The sequence below is a fragment of the Sebastes fasciatus genome, chromosome 16 (genome assembly GCF_043250625.1).
Source record: "Sebastes fasciatus isolate fSebFas1 chromosome 16, fSebFas1.pri, whole genome shotgun sequence".
Taxonomy (NCBI): domain Eukaryota; kingdom Metazoa; phylum Chordata; class Actinopteri; order Perciformes; family Sebastidae; genus Sebastes; species Sebastes fasciatus.
In genome coordinates this window covers 3,423,933-3,448,149 of record NC_133810.1, presented here as the reverse complement: position 1 = coordinate 3,448,149, position 24,217 = coordinate 3,423,933, and the positions used below count along the sequence as shown (strand labels likewise).

Sequence of the window (24,217 nt, the reverse complement as noted above, 5' to 3'; positions counted from 1 at the left end):
TGAAGGCGGGCGATATGAGGAGGGAAGCGTGAAAAGTTATTAACCTTTGATCCCAGTTGCAGATATGAAATGCTGCCAAGAAAAAGAGAGAAAGGATAAGAGGAGGATGTAAAAACAAGAAAGAGAAAACTTTATTGATCGCTGTGAGGAAATGAGGTCAGAGCAACTATAAAAGTAAAAGGTGGCAACAGGGAAAGAAAGATAAAAAATATAAAGAAAGACAGATTTTGCATTCTTGAATTTGTTTTTTTACACATATAGCTTCCAGTTTTTTTTCTCGATTTTTATGAAAATATGAAAAACTGTTTATATTAGAACAAGACAGAAATAATTCACAGGGGCTGTGAAGAGGAAATGAAAAGGAATATAACTCTGGGACGGAAATATTTCCTGGCCCGAATCCCCGAGGAGCAACCTGGGAGAAAAGAGGGAGGATGAGAGAGGAGGAGGCCTTCACATCCACAGACACTCAACACCTTTTGAGCTCTTTTCAATGTTGTAGAAAGTTCTTTCACTTCCTCCTCACACAGTCTTTCTTTGTAGGGGGTGAAGAGCCGCGGGTATCTAGCCACGTTATATTATGGATCACTCCTTCTCAAGTTTATCCAGAGATGACCTGCGAGGCTTTCACGGCCTCAGACTGACACCTAAGCAGGCTTATTATAGGGCGCTTTCATAAGCCGTAGTCCGTTTGTCTAGTCCGAATCAGAGTGAAAATGATACTTTTGGTTCATTTTCTATTTCGTCTGTTTCAGTTTCACAGTTCACACATTAAAGCAGACCAAATAAACAAAGATGATTTGCTTCTATGCAGGGAAACTTTGAAATATTGCTGTCAGCACTGATCTGCTGTGCACACGAATCTCTTCTCCTTCAGTTTAACTCCAGTGACTTTACAACATCACTGGTTTTGTGGTCTTTATTTCACATATTCTGTATGTTCTCTTCGGCCCAGATGTCAAGCAAACTTTGGACTTCTGCAGAAGTCCAGGTCCGTCCTCTCCCCTTCATGTTAACTTCAACAAATGCCCACACAGGCAGCCTGCGTTTAGGTTCGCTTGGAAACGGTCCGAGACCACCTCTCACGCGCGGTCTCGGCCCGGTTGTTTTGGTCCACACCAGATAACCATTACTGTGTTCACAACCGACCAAACGAACCGCACCAGAGTTCAAGTTTTAGTTTTAGTTTTTTAGCTGTATCACTACCAAAAAAAGGAGACGTGAATTTGCGTCAACTCTCGTAACATTGAACCACAGAAACTGAACGGACTTCACATTCCAGGAGATGGCACTGTGCCGCAATTGCGTCACGTCGGACACTAAAGTAGCGCAGAGATTAAACATCATGGCCATTCCTACGCAGTTCTCCATGTATTTTATATGTATATGCAGCTCAACGTATTTTGATGTCTTTTCAAAATAAACTTCCATCTTCAAAAGAAACAGCTTGGTTAGGTTTAGGCAACAAAACTACCTAATTAGGTTTAGGAAAAGATCATGGTTTGGGTTAAAATAACACCGGAAGTGGCGTTACTTAAGTACGTGTGGAGGCAATTTCTGTGAAGAAGGACTCGAAAATCAAGAGAGAGAGTCCTTTAAAGGTTTAATAAACACTTGCAAGTGGGCAAACAACCATCAACATAAATGTTCAGGGCTGAGAGCCCTGAGTCTCTCCGTTTCTCGACATTTATACCCTTGCATTCATGCTCACAGTCGTATATCTCACATTGTCTGTCTGACTGACACTTCTGTCCATTTAGGGTTTCTTGTCCTCAAATAGGCGCTACAAGTTCGTGACTAAGTATGCAACACTGAAACAGAAATAGGCCTTAAGGCTAATGACCTTGATGTCATGACCTTAGGAATGTGCAGCATGTTTGCATTTTTACAGCACAGTACTGAAGTTACGTGACAAATATATATACGTTGACTTCTGGTTTCATACGGGACACAAACAGCGGTCTCCTGGGTGAAAGTCTGGTATATTTTGACCCAAGTAGCTACGGAAGTATAGCTATGAACGGTGTATGAGAACAGCCTAATGTAGCTCCGAAAACGAACTAAAACTAAACTAAAATAGTCAAACCTAAAATAAAATTAAAACTAAACAAAAATTAAAAACTATTATAACCTTGCACCAAAGTTGACGAGGAGGTACAGGCTTGTCGGATGTTTGACGACGCCCGACACCCGACTCCACCATCCACATCCACTTGAAGCCAGAACATGAGCGTTCTCGAATCCCTGAGTTTTTCTGTGATCTGAAACCTTTCAGTATTCTCACCGCCACCTCCACGGGGATCAATCTTTAGTCTGTTGTTTTGTAAAGCGTAAGATTAAAGTCTCATCCATGTTCACTTAATGTCCAGATGCAACAGTTTTAAATTGTGCTGGCTCTAATTTGTTTTTCTTTGCCCTTTGATGGGATCGGTTAACGAGAATACTAATAGATTGTGTCAGCGCTGCATGGTGACGCCAACAGAGAAACAACAACAAGCTGAGTGATTGGTCTGATGTGTTTTAGTGGAGAGAAGACGGGATGCTTGGAAAACTGCAAATGAATCCAATTTAATTGAGCGCTTGTTTTAAAAACACAACTGGAAATCAAACAACTATGACAAGGTATTAGATGATATGCATTTAATTAATCACCATATGACACACGCTGTAATTAATGTTTGTTAACGGTTAACCCTCTGTGGGCAGAGAGCAGGAGGGGTCATGCAAAGGAGATTAAAGTTTTAATTTGGAAACTTGCTCACTCTCCTGATCAGTGGATGTTTGAAGTGCTTCATGGCTCCTTTGGGATAGAAGATGTTCATCCTCCATCCTGGCATTTTCCCTCCCAGATAACCTGAGTTTGAACTCTAACATGTTATTTTACTGCTGGAACCAGGAGTTAACTTTGCTGCTGTTTTCTTTTTTCTCTTTTCAACATTTACTACCGTAACATGCAACCAGCTACTGTACCTCCTCTCACCTCTCCTCCTCCTCTTCCTCTGGGGGAGTTCAGGTCATCACCTGGTCGACTTTGTTCACCTGCCAGGAGCAGATTCAGAGACTGCAGGGGATTACTGTGGAAATAAGACAGTTGGGTTCCTCCACTGTTCTTCTTCTTGCTCTTATTCTTGTTACTTTCACTGATGCAACTATGTCTGTTTCACTTCCTGGTACTGTTTTTCCTCTTCTATGACATTTAGAACATGTCAGAAATAAAAGCCTCTTGTCTGAGAGGCCGGTCTCTTGAGAGAGCTGTACGGCCAGCTCAGCGGGTCCAGTTAGTCGAGCTTCTCAACCACAAAAACCTTGATTTTCCATTCAGAAAACTGCCAAATTTCAAAATAACATAGTTGATTTCTTGCCTCAAAAATAAAGTGAAATGAATGATGAAATAGCATACATATAGTTGAACAGAACTTACCATTGTTGGTCTGTTTCTCTGCTGCTTTGATGCTCGGCCCTTGTGTGTCTTGGGACCTGGTAGCCCACCTTTAAAGGGACTGTTTGTAAGAATCAGAACTTGCTTGTTAACAGCGACACATGTGGCCATTAAAGGGACTGTTTGTAACTTTTTAAGCGTATAAATGTAGCGGGTCGGGACACATGCGCGTTCGCGTGTAGCCGCTGCCTCTCCTCCTCTGGCTGCTCGCCTTCACAAAGACAGCGCGCGCGTTCTCGCTCAGCTCGCTCCACCTCTAGACGTGAACGCGCACTCACTCCACACTGCAGAAGAGTTAGTTTAGCTCTGAGAATATCTAGTGAATGCACAGTGGACGTTTGTGCAGAAATAACTGCTGCAGCTCCTCCAGACCAACAGAGGTTTTCTGTGTCTTGTGAAGTGACGGGACTCCGCAGAGAGACACGTTATCGTCTCGTTACCGACCGGGTGCCGGTGTCTCCCTGCTCTCTCCGGCTGCGGGCGGAGAGAGCAGGGAGACACGCTTGCAGAGCCCCGCTGCCTCAGCCTGCGCTGAGGCAGGAAAAGCCAACACTAGGATCAGATCTAAATCATGTTCATGGAGAGACCTTCGTCTGGTCAGCTAACATTACTGCCAAGCAGCTGAAATATAGAGTGATATTGTGGTTTTAGCTGACGTGTGTCGCCTCACTGTGTTGAGCGATGCTCGTTCAGGTATATTTAGAGCGAGCAAGCGCGAGCCCGCTGACTTTCGTTGATTTCAAGGCCACAGGTGTCGCTGTTAACAAGCATTTCTGAAAGTTACAAATAGTCCCTTTAAGTCAACGAAACTCAGCTTCCTGTTGATCGCGCTTGTGCTCGCTCTACATACACAACAGTGAGGCGAACCACGTCAACTAAAAGCACAATATCACTCTATATTTCAGCTGCTTGGCAGTAATATTAGCATATAGACTCCCTGCTTATAGACACATATAGACACATATAGCACATATACACCAGAGCTGATAATGAACATCATATACTGTATCCGCATATAAACAGAAGATATCTCTGCTCCTCGCTCGGAACAAAAGCTCACAATCCTCCAGCTGAATATGATGTGTGCGTGTGTGTGTGGGTGTGTGTGTGTGTGTGTGATATCAATGGAAACCTTCCCTATGGAGAAAAATATCACGTATTTTATCCACAACTGCCGCGGTGACAGGAAGTCTACAGAGACCTCCTCTGCAGGTCTGAATCTACTGGAGCTTTTGACACCTTTGCTGCTTCCTGTAAAGATGGGCTTGTGGCTCTGAGTGGTTTTGTCAAGATGTGAAGAGGAGTGGGCGGATTTTAATCCTCGTACAGGAACGTCTAAGCAGCCACAGCGTGCAGGTGGGCTGTAGTGTCAGATCCACTCAGTTTATACTCCACTCATGGTGATGGTCCTCCAAGTGTGTTCTTACATGTGGACCAATTTGAGTTTTAGACGATAAGACTGAGGCCATCTCTGGATGTTAGGCCTCCGTCTAAGGGAGGAAGCGCCTCCTAACATGGCCTAACATCTAAAATTGGAGTGGAGGTGGTTCTCATTACCTGAAGAGTGTTTTTTGTTATTGGTGTAAGTGATAAAAAACAAATCTCTGCTACTTTCTGCACAGTGTCAGGAAGATAGATTGCTAAAACATCCTAAAACAACAGGCTGCTTTAGTTCACAGGACCTTGTTAGATTCTAATTAGGCCGTTTGACACAATTCAGATTCAACAAAATAGAACAAAGTCCAATTTTTCTATGAGGATCATAACAAAGAAAACAAACTGTGGGTGTATTCACAGCTTGAACTTCTCTCTTATCCTGCTCTCCATCTTTTGTTATTTAAGAATGAGCTCTCCTACTCATCCGAACATTAAACAGTTCTCAGTAACAGAGCTGTTGTGCTTCTCTCTCTGTCTCTTCCCAGGCTGGAGTCTCCCACTCGCTCCCTACTGATGGAGGCTCCTAAAGGCATCCAGATCCTGGCCGAGGCCGGAGACATCCAGGCCATCTGCAGGAACGAGCTGCGACTGGAGTCCAAAGACGGAGAGGTGTGTCAACAAATAGTGCACACACAGTTTTCCTGTGGAATGAGGGGATATTAATATCGATTTCGTGACATTTTGGGTGCACTGGCATCTGAAATAAAGTGGTTTAGATAAACTGTTGGTTGTGATAAACCGAAATTAGCCTCGAAAGTTCTGGTTCAAAAACTGGCAAATATATATTCGCTGCCCCTTTGATCTGTCAGAATCTCTTAAAGATGAAAAATGAGGTCTGGAAAGATTTAGCTTCGTGAAACAAGAACTGAAGTTAGCTCTTATCATTTCCCTCTTTCCATATTATCAATCATTCTTTTATCGAGCTTATCTTATTTTGGAACAAAACATTTAAAGAGGTGAGTCCGTCACTAACCGGCTTTTTCTAGGGAAGTCATTTTGACATGTCAGAGTTGTAAAATAATAAAGTGAAGGCTGAATACCATTTAACTACTTCAGTTTAAGGGTCCTGGTATCATGCATGATGGCTCACTGTCTCACTGTCATGACCATCGCTAATGTGCTTTTACTAATATGACAAGTCAAATGTCTTTCTTGCCATTTATGTCAGCCGGTTAGACTGTTATCAGGTGATTAAAAGGGTGTTATCAGTAGTTATATAGCCTCATAGATATGGGTCAGTAGGGCCCTGCTACACCCACTAGTAGGTTTTATCATCGATTGTATTAGCGCTGTAGTGTAGACGGAGTGAAAGCAACAATATGTACTTGTCTTTTGTGTTCACAACCTGAAGTTTCACTTTTCAAACGCAGTTATTTTAAGTCCAAACATGTTCCCTAAACTTAAAGGTAGGGTCGACGATGTTGGAAAGCGAGCATAATTTGAAAGTACCATCGCCTCAGGAGCTCCGTCTATTCCCGGAAATTAACTTTAAAACATATTTTCCTTTGTTAAATGCTGTCCTCTTATTTCAAACGTACTTTCAGCACAAAGACAAATCCTCCCACTCTCTCTGTTCTGGCAAGTTGAGGAGTTGTTGTTCTTCTCTTGTCCTCCAGCCATGCTGGCTGACGGGGCTCTGTCTCAATTCAATATTTCTCCTGTCCAAACTTATTTTTAGCAAACAATCCAAACAATAGTTAGCTCCCTCGGCCAACATGGACCAGCATTTAGCTTATTGGCTGCTGGGCAATTTCCCACATACTGGCCGTCCACCAGAATCTGTTACTCACAGGAAAACAGGGAAATAGAGAACAGAAGTTGATTGTTTTTCTCTTTCTTTTCTCCTCCCTTCAGTCACCAGTTTGGCTCTTTCACATACTTACTTTGGATGGATTTTTCCATCCATCTTTCCCTGTTTCCCGTCCTGTCCCGCTCCTCCTCCCTCTGTCCTCTTTCTGTCTTTAACTTTGCTTATTTACCATCTTTTCCACCCTTGTTCTCTGATCCACTCCTCATCCTCATGCTGCTTCTTTCATCCTTTCCTCCCTGCTCCTAAATTCCTCCAACCATCCCCCGATTCGTTACACACATCAGTCCTCGCATTCATCACGGTCGGCTGAGCTGATAAAAGGATTTCCCACCTTAGGTTGCTCCAGTCGTGTCATGTCAGATCTGTTCAAATCAGCGAAGGAGGATTAGGGGAGAAGAAAGTGTTTAAAAGTTTCCCACAAAAACATTTCCATACATTAAGACGGGCTCTGGTATGAGATGGACGAGGAGAGAGAGAAGGTGACCTTGGAGTAGCCACAGTAGCCACGCCTGCGCCGCGTCTCGATGCAGTTTTTCACGGGCGTGTGGTCTAAAGTGAGGCCGTTGAACTCACGATGGTCAATTCATATAATTAGAATCACATTCTCACGCTCCATTAGTGTTGCAAATGTCCATTTGTCAAACCTCTGTCTTACACACAGTCTCTCTGCAGGACCTCGTTGGCACCGCCACGGCAATTACAGAGTGGCTTTGGTCATTAGACACCCACAAACCACACAGGCAGATACAGAAATAGACTCACACACACATACGCTTATAGGCAGTGATTCCTGAAGCCACTCATAGTTACGTAACTGACACTCGATTACACATTCTCTTAAAGGGTGACTTCTAGGGATGCTAATTTTTAAAAATGTTCTTAACCGACCCTCGTTAACCGATTATTAACCGCAGCTGCAGGAGCACAACAGATGTTCGTTGATGGGAGTCTACAGTTCACCGTCTGGGAGCGTTAACTCAGCAGCTACGATGCTGCGTGTAGTGTCGCGGACATGAAGCCACTTTCCCAGTAAAAGTCTCCACCGCACATTTAGTTTAGTTTAGCAGGTTGTCAGCTGTGTGTCTGCCCGGCATAACTTAAGCGAGTGTCCAATAGTGTGTGTATTTGTTTTACGTTATCAGCTCTAGCGTTGCCGGAGGCTTCGCTCTCACCGCCGCCGCCACACGTAGTCTGCGTAACTTTAGTGAGTCTCCGACAGACCGTGTGTGTGTTGGCGGTGAGTGTGAGGTTGTTGGTGGCGTTCTAGCTGTGATTGTAGGTGTAGCAGTGTGTGGACAGTTTATTTGTCGGTGAATAAATGCTACGAAACTACAACTCCTCCGCTCCGCTGAAGCGAGCTGGAGAGACCGGAGCCGACTTCCTGTATCCTGCAACTCCGGCTCCGCCTCTTAAGGTTGGCTGTTAAGGTGGACCAGCTTTTCTCCTTAAAGTGACGAGCCGCTCCTCTAAGTTTTTCTCAGCTTTTTAATTAATTATTAACATTTCTTTTAACCGTTTTAACCGATAGCGTTAATCTGTTAAAATGCTTAATGTCGGTAAACGGTTAAACGGTTCATTATGGAGTTAATTTAGGAGTCGCCCCCTGCTGGCTGTTAGATAGAATGCAAGTTTAGGGCACTTCACTACATCACTAATGCACGCCAGGTAGGAAAGTCCTGGGAAATTAGTAACAGAAAACTACAAGGAAAGTAAAATAACACATAAATAAAAAAAAAAAAAAAAAATCTGTTCAAACTATCTCTGTATTTGTCAGTGAAAATCTGTAAAAACTAAAAACAATGAGTCCTTACATGTACTTGCTTCATCTATATATACTTTTGTCCTTCACTGGCGCACAATCACACTCTCAGCTACACACACACACACATGAAGATCACCCAGCCACACACTCTTACACACAGTGTCTCACACTGTCTGCCCCTCGTGGTGAAAGATTTGTTCAGCAGCAGCTGTCTGAGGAAGTCAGCTGGGACTCTGCTTTAAAAGTGTTCCAGGTCATTTGACGGCGATGCCTCCCAGAGGCGCCTGGTAATGGCTCCTTTACCTTTTTTATGGCTGGAGAGCTCCGCCTCTCATCGGCCGGAGAGACACCAGCCCTCTACGAGCCCCAGGAGGCCGGCGGGGGGGAGGAAGGAAGGGGAGGTTCGGGCACAGAGATGGGATTCATGCAGCAGTGCTTCTTGTCTGTGCAGAGGGAGAAAGGCAGTTTGTTCCAATCAATGTGGGGTTGAAGGGAGTGAAATGAGCGGATGAGTAGCCTGGTGTGAGTATGTGTGTTTGTGGCGGTGTGGCAGAATGAATTTTCTGGTGTTTTGCTCTATTTTTTTTTCCTCAGGAGACGAGAGGAATGACCTTTGTTTTGTTACGCTCAGGTTTCAGCAGGACAGGGTGTTCAGATGAACAATATTCTGTCTTTATCAACAAAATGTTTCACAAAATATAACAATTTAGGCGTAATTTGCTGATTGATCTGCATATCTGACCGTACACAGCTGGTTTTATAGTGTGTGAGTGTCCAACACGTTCTCATCCTAACTCGTCACATATCCTGCCGCTTTGTCGTGCCCATTGGCATCGCTTTATTTTTGGCATCAAAACCACTATAGTTACCCTTGGCGTCACTTTAGGATTAGGCAACACAACCACTTAGTTAGGTTTAGGAAAAAGCTTCAAACTAACCAAAAACATTGGGCTTAAAACTACTACGTTTGTAAAGTGAAAATGAAACTGAGCGTTGTGAACACGGGACACGAACAAACCAACACATATTCACCCCCAACTCGTCAAATAGGGTTTACGGGTTAGGGTTAGGGTTAGAGGAGTAAATGTTGTTTTTGTTTTCTGCACAAGCAAGTAGTGTTTGGTCAGTGCCCCTCGGCATCGGATCGTATTAATATACACTTCTTACATGCATAGTGTTATTTCAAAATAAACTTCTGTTTCACAGGAAGTTAGGTTTAGGCAACATAACCAGTTAGGTAGGGTTAGGAAACGGTCGTGGTTGACCTTAACTTCGCTGGTCAGCGACTCACGTGACTCACGGGACTGACGAGTCACATGACTAATGACTGACGTGCCAAATAATTCAACATTACTTTTAGTTTCTCACAGGACATGATCACCGGTTGAAAGTCTTGTATGTGTTTGACCAATCCACCATCCCTCCCACACGCCCTTAGCGAACTCTAAAGCTATTAATACTATGTCACTTGCTCCAACCGTCGAATAACGCCACGGGTAAAGCCCGGTTCGTCACATACTGTTGCTAAAGGGTGCCTCCACATGTTGGTTTATGATTCCGAGGGGCGCTGACCAAACGGCGGTATTTGACGAGCACTTTCTCTGAGCATTTACTATTGGCGCGGATGGGTTTGCATCGTAGTTAATGGAAAGCCCAGTGCGTCTCATGGTGCTAAAGGGTGCCTTTTGCAGCCATGAAAAAGCCTCGGTATTTGACGCCCTGGGAATGAGAACGGGCTGGATTGTCTTAACGTGAGAGATTTGTCCACAGAGGTGATGCCAAGCAGATGCATTCTGGGTGACTTTTCTTATAGATATCCCATCTGCCGCTGCTTCAAATCCAACACATAACCTTTATCATTCACTCCACTTCACACAGATATCCAGTCACTGTGCACTGAATGTCTAAAAGAGATGGAATACACTACGAGTAGGGATGGAAATCAATCTGGATAAATGCCACTATTTAGTTCAATATGTAGACCACTTAACATTCTATGCAACCAACAATGTGGAGTGCTAAGGTGTTAAAAGCCAGAGACAGTATAGTGCACTCCTGTAAGGTAGAAGTTCTGGCAAGAAAAAACAAAAGCTAAGCTACGGAGAGCGAGTGAAGAGATTTACTTTGAGAGCAATTAGAGTGAAGAGACGAGAAGATACGGCGGGGGTGAGCTGAGGTAAAGATGAAAGGGGAAAAAGATGAGTTTCTTTTAGCCTATAAAGAAAGAAAATGTGTGAATCTTCTGGTCTGAATGCAGAGCGAGGATCCAGACTGTAAAGTGTGGTTGTGACGTGAACAGGTAGAGACAGGACATGCAGACGTTCACTGAGGAGAGGTGATTTTAGGGAGATTGAAGATAAGCTGTAAACTGGTTTTCGGCCAGAAGTTACACATCCGGACCATCGACAGAACGGTCCTGTCCAGCTGGCATCAGTCCAAACACCTTAATTCACCATCAGCCAACAAGAAACTACTTAACTTAGACTTGTCCTTTAAACAGCAGGTGGATAGCATGTCCAAAGTCACAATAATTCAACCGAGAAGTCCAAACTTCAACATAATATATCAGACTTTCTGAACCCATTATGACCTCAAGATATGTTATTGGGAAACAATGAATCTCGGTTGCTGCAAGGTGACCTGGGGAAGAGCTAAGTATTTTTTTGACTGCAGGACTGCGTTCATACGGAGCTCAATGGTGACTGGGGGTGTACGGAAAAAAAATTGAGTATTGCGATTTTATGTTTCAATTCTCAAAAACACTATAGATTTTTAATGAATAGTTTACATGCAGAGATTAAAGAGACTCTATGTAGGAATCAGAAATTGCTTGTTAACAGCGACATCTGTGCCCATTAAGTCAACGAAAGTCAGCGTCCTGTTGCTCGTGCTTGTGCTCGCTCTACATAGTCATGAACGAGCATCTATCAAAACAGTGAGGTGACACACGTCAGCTAAAAGCACAATATCACTCTATATTTCAGCTGCTTGGCAGTAATGTTAGCTGACCAGACGAAGGTCTCTCCATGAATCAATGCTGATCCTAGTGTTGGCTTTTCCTACCTCAGCCTCCCGACCGCGGCCGGAGGGAACAGGGGAGACACCGGAGTTTTGGTCGGAGACGATAACGTTTCTCTCTGCGGAGCCCCGTCACTTCACAAGACACGGGAAACCTCTGTTGGTCTGGAGGAGCTGCAGCAGTTATTTCTGCACAAACGTCCACTGAACATTCACTAGATATTCTCAGAGCTAAACTAACTCTTCTGCAGTGTGGAGTGAGCAGCATGCACGTGAGAGGTGGAGCGAAAGAGCGAGAACGAGCGCGGTGTGTGAGTGAAGGCAAGCAGAGGAGCAGAGTACAGCAGAGACTCCGGTCCTGGAGACCAAAGCTACGGTCTCCCCCGCGTCCTCCGACCGCGGCCAACACTGTTTAACAGACGGGCTTCACTAGATACAACTTTTCGTTTTTGGTGCTTCCGTGTAGTTTGTGTTGGAGTCTTTTCTGAACAGCGTAGCCACACGCGAGCGCGCATGGGACACCGACCTGCAATGATTTATACGTGTAAGAAGTTACAAACAGTCCCTTTAACAGATTAACTCTACTATACTATAAAAAAATTGCAATATATAGCCATATATTGAATTGTAACCCCCGTATCATGATACGTGTCATATCACTCGATTCTTTGTTTGACATTAAAATGTCGTTTGACATCCAATGTAACCAGTTTTCTCTCCCTCTAACACCAGATCTCTCTGGACGCTCGGAGGATTCGCCTGATGGGGCTGCCTGAGGGGAAGGCCTCCACCAGCTCCTCGTCCTCCGGGAACAGGCAGACTGTCTACGAGGTTTGCCTTTGCCCCAACGGGAGGCTTTTCCTGTCCCTGGCCGGCACCGGATCCACCTGCCAGATCAGCAACAATGTCTGCCTCTAGGACTGATAACATACAATTATAAATAAAAACACAGAGATACCCCTGAGAGAAAGACGGGGCAATAAACAGACAGATGTACACATATCGCCTGCCTCCAGGACTGATCGACAGCAAACACTACATACAAAGACTGCCAGAGCTGATGGAAATATAAACAATCTGTACCTATACAGACACACTGACGTATACACTTTACAATCACAAGCACTCAGACTGATGTTTAGGCTCAGCCGATATGTTTTAACAAGCCAATACAGAAAATTTTGGATTGAAGCTGCTGATTTTTGTGCCAATATTTCAATGCTAAAAGATATTTTCTCCCTTGATTTTCTACGTGGAAAAGCCTTTGAAATCAGCATTTAGAGCATCACGGGACACTAAAAAACTCTCCGATGAGTTTCGTCAACATCTCTCTGAGCTCTTTATACATAGCAGGAGTTAACAGGCTTTTAAACTGGAAAAACAAAAATGTGTTTCATTGCAGGTTTTAACAACTTTTTAATACAACTGAGGTCAGGAAAGGAAATCTACTGTACATGATATTGGGAATATAGGACGCTGACTGGCTGACAGTATTGGTAATATATATCGGTCTGACCCTAACAGTCACACTGCACACATACAGATGCACACACTAGCTTACAGACATGCATTCACACGGTATACATATTTTAACGTCGCTCGTAGGAGCCTCCAGGAGGAAAATCTCCCGGAGATTTACTGATCTGTTCCCTTTCTCCCTCAAGAGCATTTCAGTACCAGAATCACTAGGGTGATCACCATGGCAACAGGCTCCTCCCCTATGTTCTTCTTCTCCTTTTTCCTCAACTTCTCTTTTTCTTGATTGGATCCATTGAGATGATTGGTTGTTTAAAGCCCCATAGGCATGCTATAAGCACTTCATTATTGGGCCAGGATATAAGATGGTGTAAAGAACACTTGGACATGGATGTATTATAAGTACTGGATACTCCAAAATGGTACCCATTCACTTGCTCGGCCAGTACACAAGCAAAAAAAGGTTTTCCAGTTTACGGGCCCGCTCAGCCCATATAGACTTTGCATTGGGATGATGTCACTCATGTTTAAATCAATTTTCTCTGGGCTCGGGGAAAGTTTTACCAACATAACTTTGGCCTCTGGGGCAAATTGTCAGCAAGGCTGATGTGTGGCGCTGTATCCAGCTCTCTAATACATCCACGGGTCTCAGATTAGTTCTATTTCAGTCAAAACTAGATCCAGATCCAGAAGTGTATGTGCTTTATATGTGTTTATGCATTATTTGCTGTTAGTGTGCCTCATAGACTGTATATATATATATAGATGGACAACGTGTCTCCACTTCTCGCCCACACACCAGACTGAGCCAATCACGAGCCGAGCATGGCTGCGGCTTTCTAATGTCGGCCACCTAGCTGCTACGTTGGCACCACGGTAGCTGTTTGGCTAGAGAGTAGGAATGCGCCGATACCGAGATATCGAGTATCGGGTCTGATACTGTCCTCATGTGCTCATGTACTCGTACTCGCAAAACGGCTCCGATACAACGGCACCGATACCACTTTACGGCAGCTTGACGTTAACCTCTCACACGCGCTCACGCTCCACCTCCCCGACGGTGCGGGCGAGACAGGCCGGTGGTGCGCTCAACCCCGCGGGGCCAGGATCCCACCAGGGCCGGCACATGCCGGCCCTCACTTTCATTGCGCCACGGGGTTTTGCTTGCACCCTCTGACTTGTGTGTGCGTTAGACTCTTTGGTCCGTGTTTCAAGACGGGTCAGGTAGGTTGCAGACATCGCCACAGACCCCTGGCCCCTTTTCGTGGGCCGAGCCCCGCCCTGGGGGCACGACGTTGTTCAGGCGCACTAAGGACAGTCCACCCGGTGACACTATGTCCACGGTCCCGGGAAGCACCTTCGCCCCGAGCTTTTCCAAGCCAAACTAGAGCCGGTGGCGGCGCACCGCCTCGTATGCGGGACTCCCCAGATAGCCGTGTGTCGCTCACACCCTCCAGCTGGCTGTTAACGAGGGTCTTTTGGCACAGAGAAGTACTCGTATCGGTACTCGGTATCGGCGAATACCCAAATGTAAGTACTTATACTTTGTCTGAAAAGTAGTGGTATCGGTGCATCCCTAATCATGACGTTTCACCCTCTTTTATAGCATCAAATAACTAATTAAAACCAAACTTATCAAAAAAATTAACACATGAACAAACATCAGCGTGATGAGAACTATCCAAAATGACAGAATCCATCTTTAGGAAAAATGTATTTGAAGTGTACTTTGACTTCTTAGTTTGACCCATGTCGCATCCACATACATGGAAGAGGCGGGACTTATGATCTATACTGCAGCCAGCCACCAGGGGGCGATGGAGATGTTTTGGCTTCACTTCGGGGAGCTGTCATGTCGTTCATCTTTATATACAGTCTATGATGTACCTATGTGACAAAACATAATCTTAACTTTTAAGTGATTGGGCCAAAGGTAAACATTGCAGTGAAGTTCTATATCACAAAATATTCAGCCCATTTGTTACAATTTGTGTTATCAAAGTGTATGACAAGCTATGACTCATGTTCACGTCATATCACACTCACCCATATGGGGAAAAAAAACATTAAAATTAGCTTCCCAGTGCTAGCAACGGTTCCTTCATGGGGATTATTTGTTTAGAAAGTGTTAACAACAACTCAACAACATGATCGTTTCCATGTTGTAGCGGAGCGATGTCGCCCAGGTCCTACACTTGTTGTGATATGATGTGAACATGACACCACTGGTCTACTAGGTGTTTTTTTATGTAATCTTTTGATTTTAAACTGAATAGAAAACTGTTTTAATTTCACATAATGTCTGTTTTAAATGCATAAATTCCGTCCATGTCTCTTCCTGCCAAAACAACATCACCCTCCTAACACTCCGACAATGAAGACAAGTATAAAAAAACAGCTCAACCTCCGGCTATAATTGTTTCAATCACACAAAACAGACTATAATGTTATACATGTTCAATGTCAGCTGCTGGAACCTCGGCGGTGGTCACCCTACTTGTTTCTTGCACTGGGACATTTTTACAAAAAGGACAAACAAACTAATGCGAGCCACTCTGTTGAAAGAGGGGGAACTGTGCCTGTGCCTTACGTCGATGCACTTGTGGCAAGAAGAAGCACATCACACAGACTTTCTTTGGCATCAACGAGTAACATGATCTCTGATATTTCAGTTCAGTTTCATCCCCACTCACAAACCTCTCTCTCCCTCTGTGTGAATGCAAAGACCTTCAGCCCACATCTGACTGTAGCGACCACTGCTGTCAGCACCTGACTCTGCAAAAGGATGAGTTGTTTTTTATTTATCTATTATTTACCACTTCAGTTTCGGGTGACGCTCTTTTTACATTTGCTTTTTTATGATCAAATATTCTGTGTGAAAACATGTGTGTGTTTCTGTTAATGTTTGAAGTGACGAACATGTGATCCTGTGGAGTTTAACAGACGGATTACAGCACTGATGGGTCTGATTTCCACTGCTTATTGCAGACTACTTAGCCAGCTACTTTCTCCAACACGTTAAGATCTTTATGTCTTTGCACACTTGTTTTGCATCTTAACAGGTTCAAATCTGGTGTCTTAAGATGCTAAAAGCATGGTCATTTGTAACGTATGGATTCTCTTCCTGTAGGTGGAGACCACTTTGGCAAGACCACTTCTTTCTTGTTTTGTATTTTTATGCAATAACTAAAGCACTGTAGATTCCTAGCTTTATTCAAACCCCTTTATAATCATCCTTAACAGTACAACTATAGTAGTGGTGCAACGGTTCAACAAGCTCACGGTTCAGTTTGTATTGTGGTTTTTGGGTCACGGTTTTGGTTTATTAGGGAGAAGAAAAACAACCATTTCCAATGTGTTTGAACTCCAAAATATACAAATAGATTGATGATTGATTGAGCAACAATTTCAAAAGAATGCTGGAAGTAGACGTAAAAAGAAGTGGTTGTCATTGAATCTTTTGCACCGTCCTCCAACATCAACGTTCATGTCTGGCGAAGGAGTTGAATTTGCAACAGCCGATATGGAAACATTTCTAATGAACACATCTGCAACGTTGTGCTCTTCATACTGAACGTGTCGGCACGACACGGGACTTTCACCGCTGTTGGTGTCCCGTGTGAAACCTTAACGTTACGTAAGAAAGTCTGCTAAAGGCGGTTGTTATTTAATTAGTTACATTGTAACGTCGCATTGTAATGTCACGTTGTAACGTCGCGTTGTAACGTCACGTTGTTTAAAACTGAGCCCAATTGTACAATTATACAATTGTATAATCGTAAGTTGCGTTAATACGTTAAAGAAATTAGTGTCATTAAAACAAATTTGCGTTAAAGCATTAGTATCGCGTTAACTTTGACAGCCCTAACTTTACGTTACATTAATATTACATTGTTACGTTACGTTGTTACCCTGCGTTGTTACATTACGTTGATATGCTACTTTTTTCTAACCTTAACCAAATTGTTTTGTTACTTTACCAATGGTTTCACAACATTAACCACATGGCATTGGGCCTTTCTGCAGGCGTCATTCGAGGCTGCTATGAATCGTATTTATGAAACACATTTTTGGTTCAGAAACCAGAAATCTTGACATTCAACGTTTCCCGTGGTTTGCAGAAACATACAATGCCAACATTTTTTCTGGGTGACTGACTTGTTTTAAGATGCAATAACAGCGTGTATAAAGACATAAAGATCTTTGGGTGAACACCAACAAGAAACTAGACCTTTTGACACAGTGGCTTGTGATAACTCCTCAAAGCAGCACATAGCATTTATTTATATCTTACATTGTTTAAAGTGTCACATCCTTTTTAAGAGTCAGGTGTACCAACCTTCTCGCTGTCTCTCAGCTTCTCTGTTGCAGTATATTAAAGGACTTTCAGAAATATTTCACTACAAAATTGAACCTATCTGATGTATTTGTTTTTTGAATACATGTACACAAGAGAAATACAAAATTTTTATACGGTTGTATTTGTAAATAATGTAAACATAAAGGCGTCGGTGCGCATCAGACGATACACGCCGACGGAAGAGAAAACACTGCTCTTTTACAAAAAGGAAAGCCTTTTTTATAATGTACATCGGTATGTGTTTTTATACTAAAAGGGCAAAAAAAATAATGTTAAAGGATTCATTGAGTTAGCATGTACAGCGATGTATACGATGTCCGCCTGTGGAGAACAAGCCGTTTTTTGTTTTTATGCCTTCTCCTTGCTGTACTCGTCTCTCCTGCTGAGCTCAGATGTTTCACACAAACACAAACCTGCTTTTCTTTTGTTTTGTTTTGTTGTTGTTGTTCTGTTGGGCCCGAGGTCTTTGCATTCTCTCCAAGTGTGCTGTGTGTGTAAAGTTGTGTGCTACTACGAGTGAGCTTTTGTTTTGTTTTTCTGCTCCACAGAGCGTGTTGAATGATTCTCAGAGAAGCAAACACAGAAAACCAAAAGTCAAGAGAAGGAAATGATGCACAGGGTTAAATAATGGTACAGAGACAGGCAACAAAAATCCACTCATGAACAATATTATCAATCAGACTTTGTTTACTTTGACATACGAGTGCGCAATGCACACATTTTGGAGTCAAAGTAACCTAAAGGTCATCTGATGATGTCACTGATCAGGCGTGACCCAGTGGATTATGTTGCTGATCGATCAGTACGTCACATTCTGTGATGCAGCCCTGTGTTTTCACGCTGAGTGCTCTGTACTTGCTTCCTAACATCCATCCTGAATATTTACATTTTTCTTCATTCTTCAGTCTGAAACTGCCGTTCATGGAGTAGTTTTCAAAGATGCCAAAATAAAAAAAGGCGTTGTTCAAATGGATGCAGTAGTTATTGGATCCTCTCTGACAAGAAAAAAACACCTAGAAATTCAGGCGGTGAGACTGTCATCAGGCCATTAAATGGGTGTTATCAGTATGACGCCTCATAGATGTGAGTCAGAAGGGGCCTGCTACACCCATTAGTAGGTTTTATCATGGATTCACATGGATGATCACCGAAAGAAAGAATAAATGAAGACGACAGTGACCTCGAGTCTGTAAAACTCAGTTTTACAACGTAGTAGGTGTAGCAGGCCCCAACTGACCCACATCTATGAGGCTGATAACGACTGATAACGGCCATTTAATGAGCCGATAACAGTCAAATCGGGTAATAAATTCTAAGTACTGAACAAGAAACACTGCAGACTCTTCTCCCTTTTTTTCCAACTATATCTAAATTAAAAAATTAAATATGATAACTTTATCGTTTAAAGGTCCCATATTGTAAAAAGTGAGATTTTCAGGTCTTTTATATTATAAAGCAGGTTTAAGTGCTATATAAATACTGTTAAACTATCAAAACGCTCAATATGCAGAGAAATACACACAGCCCGTATTCAGAAATTGTGTGTTTGAAACAAGCTGTTAGGATTTCTGTCCATTTGTGATGTCACAAATATACAATATTTAGACCATTACACGATTTTAAACATAAACATTCTAAATGTGTACCAGTTTTTTTTCCGTTGCAGTGTATGTAAATAACATCAGCTGACAGGAAGTAAACATGGACCCAAGCTGTTGCCTAGCAACGCAATTCCGTTGCAATTCCGTTGAAATGTGCTAAAACGGAGCGTTTCAGACAGAGGGTAAATGCAGGTATATTCAAGCAGATAGTATGAGGAAAATAAAAGTGTTTTTTTTAACATTAAAGCATGTAAACATTTTCTAGTAGAAACACAAAATACAAGTTTGAACCTGAAAATGAGCATGATATGGGACCTTTAACATGCTAATACAAAAATCATTTTGTTAGCATAGAACTAATGCTGCATTCACTCGAATGTAGAATTAGCTATGTTATGTCATATAACTGAAAGTGTAACTGAAGAGTAATGATAAGTGGGACAAGCTGATGGTTCAACAGGCTGATGGTCATGTTTATAACGTTTTCCTTCTCTAGTGTCTCACGCTGTAATACAAATATCATATATCAGTGAAGTCAGTAAGAAGAAAGTCTAAATACTTTTTCTTTTTCAGAGCTTTTAGAAGCTGGTTTCAGGCCATCTGAGAAAACTGTGACTTTGATCTGAATTTGAAGACGTCTCATCCTTAAAGAAACAGGAAGTCATTTGCTTCCTTAGGCCGAGCATCACTCACTGGACTAAATTCCTTTTCATCTGCAGTGCAAATATGTCTGCTACAGCTTATACTGTAAGCGTACATGGTGAACGGAGGACGGGGGGAGATGACACAGAATTATGGAAGAAGACATTTTCAACATCTAGTTTGTAACTGTGTTTTATTTCTTGTCGACATGCTTCATTTTACTGATTTGACATTGGGTGTCATGTCTCTAGTATTTCTTTCTGTGAATTTGCAGGTGTATTACAGTAGAAAACTACCATTTATTGTGTACGTCATGGGGCGGATTCCAGTATTTTTCTGGCTCTAAAGATTTAAATTTGACTACTAAAAATGATTCAGTATTTCTCCACCATTTATTATTATATTCCTGGCGATGTGGAAAAGGCTTTGAGATGCATCTAGGTCTTCATGTTGGCAAATCAGATTTACAGAAAGTATAACTGAACAATTACCTGAAAACATGGAATTTAAAAACCCAAAACAATTTAAATTGTAGACTTTATTTCTGGTGTTTGGTCAAAAATGAGTCGTAATTTTACGAGAAAAGTTTACGAGAAAAAAGCCGTAATATTATGCGAATAAAGTCATAATATTACGAGAAAAAAAGTCTTAATATTACAAGAATTAAATCATAATATTACAAGAAAAAAGTCAGAAGTTTACGAGAAAAAAAAAAGAAAAGAAAATGACATAAAATAACGTAAAATTACTACTTTATAATATTATGCCTTTAATCTCATAATGCTACGACTTTTTGCTCGTAAACCTATGACTTCATTCTCGCAATATTATGACTTTTTTCTCGCAATATTATGACTTTATTCTCGTAAACCTATGACATAATTCTCGTAATATTATGACTTTATTTTCGAAATCTCCGATTTTTTTTTTTCCTCAACGTGGCCCTAATACTCCGTCGTACCGTCGTACCATAGACCTACAACAATGATAAATAAAAATGAAAATGTAAACAAAAAAACAGTTATTCATTTCCACTAATTTTTTTATAAATCCACAGGGAGCCACTGGAGAGGAGCTAAAGAGACGCATGTGGCTCCGGAGACGCAGGTTGCTGTCCCCTGTCCCGGATATATATAACCTGACACGACAACAAAAGCAACACAAATGAAAAGCTCAATTTCAAAATCAAACTCATCATAACTTGACAAAGTTAATGCAATGTCTAAGATTTTCTTCTTCTTCATTAAACATTTCTAAACCCACCTTAAACCTTTTGTTAATTGTCAAAAATGACGATGTAGCGTATATTTCTGGGTCAGTTTGAGGAGTTTTTTTATCATTATCATGAGTTTATAAATGCAACAGTTTTCAAATGTTTCATTTTTGGAGATAAAGACGTCAGACAAGACAGGAGACATATGTTGAAAATGCTTTTCTGCTACTTCTATCCATCTCATGATATCTCCTGATCGTATACCATTAGTGATCCGTACAGAAACTGGGACATTGAAGAGTGATACTGGATTTAATCTATATGCAAAATGTCATAAAACAGCACTGTGTTTTTATCTTCCTGATTCACCCGGTTTCCACATTTCGCTGATGTCTTCATCATCTTCGCGGAGCTATATCGTTCTGATGGCACATGAGTAATCATATGTGTGAAATTGGTTTCCAGAGAGTCTTGATGCCTTTTTTGTCTCTGAGCGTAAAAAAACAGCTGACATGTGAATAAGAACCACTGAAGGAAAAGAGGTTTAAAATAAAATAAAAAACACGCCCTGGAGCTTTTTGTCAGGTGTTAATGAAGCCAGAGAAAACAGTCTGAACTGTCTCTCTGTGTTTTTTAAGAATGGAAGATGCAGGCGGTTATTTAAGTTCAGGCCTATTGTGACCAAGATGCCAACAGTTGTTCCAGAAACAGTCAGATATTCAATCCTTTAAAACAGACTCTTTTAAAGCTGCAGCACAAACTTCCATTTCCTTCAGCGTATGTTAATTTGATCGTTTTCACCCGACCCCTCACGCTGAGCACCCCGCTCAGAGTTCACTCCGGTTCACGCCTCCTTTCTTGTTTGCTAGTGTTATCAGCCGATTGAACCGGTGCCACCCCAGATTAAGCCGCGCTCCTCGCTTTCTTCAGTTTATGACGGCGAGGCCAGACTGCAGAGAGCGAGTTTTTGATCTGTGTTTCAGAGCAGCTGGAGGCCTGCAGAATGGGCGGCAGCGGGGTTGGCTCATTAGCCAATCTTCACTGAGCAGCGGCGGCGGCGGCGATTCACTCACGAAAAGTATTCATCTTAGTCATTAAAGTTTTTTGTCCTGTGTCCAATTTGCAGATATTTTAAAACAACTGATGTTATCTGAGTGAAACTGGCAACAAGTCGTATATAAATGTTTTTATCATAACTATCAAAAGATGCACGATTAGCGGCTTCCCCATCCATCACACATTCGATATGCCGGCTTCACTCTGTTATCAGAAGGGTTTGACTTCTCACTCAACAGCTCTTCCTTTGTCATTTCACCAACGCTGATGGCTAACCGAGGACGTCTCAAAGTCAAACGTCTTTTCACAGTAAGGCAAAGATTTCTCATGATTTTGAGCCATTTCACAGCAGGTCTTTTAAACAAAAGAGCTTCTTCATACAAAGAGCCACTCTCTTTAGAGATGACTTTTTCTCTTGGATTATTGGAATAAGACGGCCATAAAGCTGAGAGGGAGTTATTGACCGGGCTTCTCTCTGTCTCATGCCTCAACTAAAAGGAGAAAGAAAAAGCTTTTTTCCTCTTTTTTTAAAGAGTGTTACCTAAAGGACTACATGAAGTACTTTACTTGAACTATGGAATATGTTTTAAAGCACAGATCAGTGAGGCTAGTTTCTGTGCTTTATTTGTCGAGCAAGTTCCCACAGAGAAGTGATTTCACCTGTGATCAAATATTAAAATCACCTGCGTTGTTTGAAGTTGGTTTAAATATTTTATTACTACAAGTCCGGTGTTTAACGGTGGTGGTTCTGATTGAATCTGCTCAACTGTTGCACGTTTTTAGGGCTGCAACTAACAATTAATTCCACAGTCGATTGATCTGTTGATTATTTTCCCGATTAATTTAACAGTTGTTTGGTCTAGAAAATGTCAGAAAATGTTGATCAGTGTTTCCCGAAGCCCAAGATGACGTCCTCAATCCAAAGATATTCAGTTTACTGTCATAGAGGAGTAAAGAAACCAGAAATTAATCACATTTAAGAAGCTGGAATCAGAGAATTTTAACTTTTTTTCTCTTAAAAAATTACTTAAATCAAGTTAATTGATTATCGAAATAGTTGGCGATTCATTTAATAGTTGACAACTAATCAATTAATCGTTGCAGCTCTGCACGTTTTCTCCATGCCGAACAGGAACAGGCTTTCCTCGCTGTGCAAGCGACAGTTTGGTTTGGACAGTTCTGGCTGAAATTAGAAACACAGACCAGTTTTGATTTCGGGTGTTACAGAACTTCTTCATTTGCAGGAAAACAACAGCTGCTGTTCTTGGATCTGATTCTACTCTAAAAGTCTGATTCGGTCATTAAAATAATGCAAGTGATTTGAATTTCAGCGTTTCATCTGGTGGATAGGAAGTGTATTCTTCCCTGGTTGTCATTTAAGTTTTATTTATCAACCTGTGCTGAGATTTATCACCAGATGTTGAGTGCCGTATATTTGTAAGATTAATTGTAGATTGATTGTAAGATTTTCATTTCTGTTTCATCTGCCAGGTGTATCAGGTGGTCGGGGTTTACCTGCACATGAATGTGCACGCAGAGCTGTAAAGACTTTTTTTTTTACTTAAAAAAGGTAAATCATGCACATCTGGTGGCTAAAACCAATGCTCACCAATGTATTTGCAGTGTTGTTTGATCCAGGTGTGGTAATTTTTCACAAGAATGTGCCGCGTGACCTTTTGAAAATGAATAATATCATTTCAGTGGAGAACAAAGAGCAGAACACGAACTCTGAAACAAATTAATCCATCACTTCTGATGTCATTCTGTCCTGTTTTCAACATGTACCAACTGAGTGTGAATACAGCGATCTGTTTCATATCAGGGGATTTTTTTCTTCACCCTGTTGTCGCTTGATAACCATAAAGGTACCAGTTGTGGATCCTTGACATCGGCACTGGTCACAGATTATAAAAGTGTGGAAATGTGAGATTTGTGAGATTGAGAATTTCATTTTTTTGTCATTTTTGTGACTTGCAGGATGTTTTGTTCTGTTTGTACCGTGATGTACACAAAGGGGAGCCTCACACATTCTATGCAAACAAATGGATATAGAATGCATTGCAATAATGCAATGATGATTATGTCAGTAAACGCTCTTAAATGTATTACACTTTCTGTATACAGTTTGTATTTACGAACTGAGATGCTATCTAAATTGTATCAACAAACTTATTTTAAAATGATTACTTCCACCTGACACAGTTATACAGTGGTTGCACTTTATAGTTTTTCCTGCGTTTCAACTTTGATAATCTACTGTATCCAGAGAAAAATGTAGTTACAAATATTCACATGTAGCCAAGGTGTAAAATTAAGGGATTAAAACAAGTTAGTTCCTAATAAAGATGGATTGAAATTATGGAGTCAGGCAATTAAAATGAAAGTAAATTAATTTTATATTAA

At 41.8% G+C, this 24,217-nt stretch overlaps 1 protein-coding gene across 8 annotated transcripts in view; it reads left to right on the top strand.

The window, feature by feature from the left end:
- Positions 1-24,217, top strand: part of sgcd (sarcoglycan, delta (dystrophin-associated glycoprotein)) — a 618,307-nt gene that overhangs the window by 307,338 nt on the left and 286,752 nt on the right. For 7 of the 8 annotated variants that reach the window (XM_074611818.1, XM_074611822.1, XM_074611821.1 and 4 more), the window contains 2 exons: positions 5,362-5,485; positions 12,199-13,979. In XM_074611818.1, the coding sequence (XP_074467919.1) occupies positions 5,362-5,485; positions 12,199-12,384 (310 nt within the window). In that variant the 3' untranslated portion in view covers positions 12,385-13,979. Of the gene's footprint in view, positions 1-5,361; positions 5,486-12,198; positions 13,980-24,217 lie in introns of those variants that run through there. The other variant, XR_012590425.1, reaches the window with a different exon arrangement.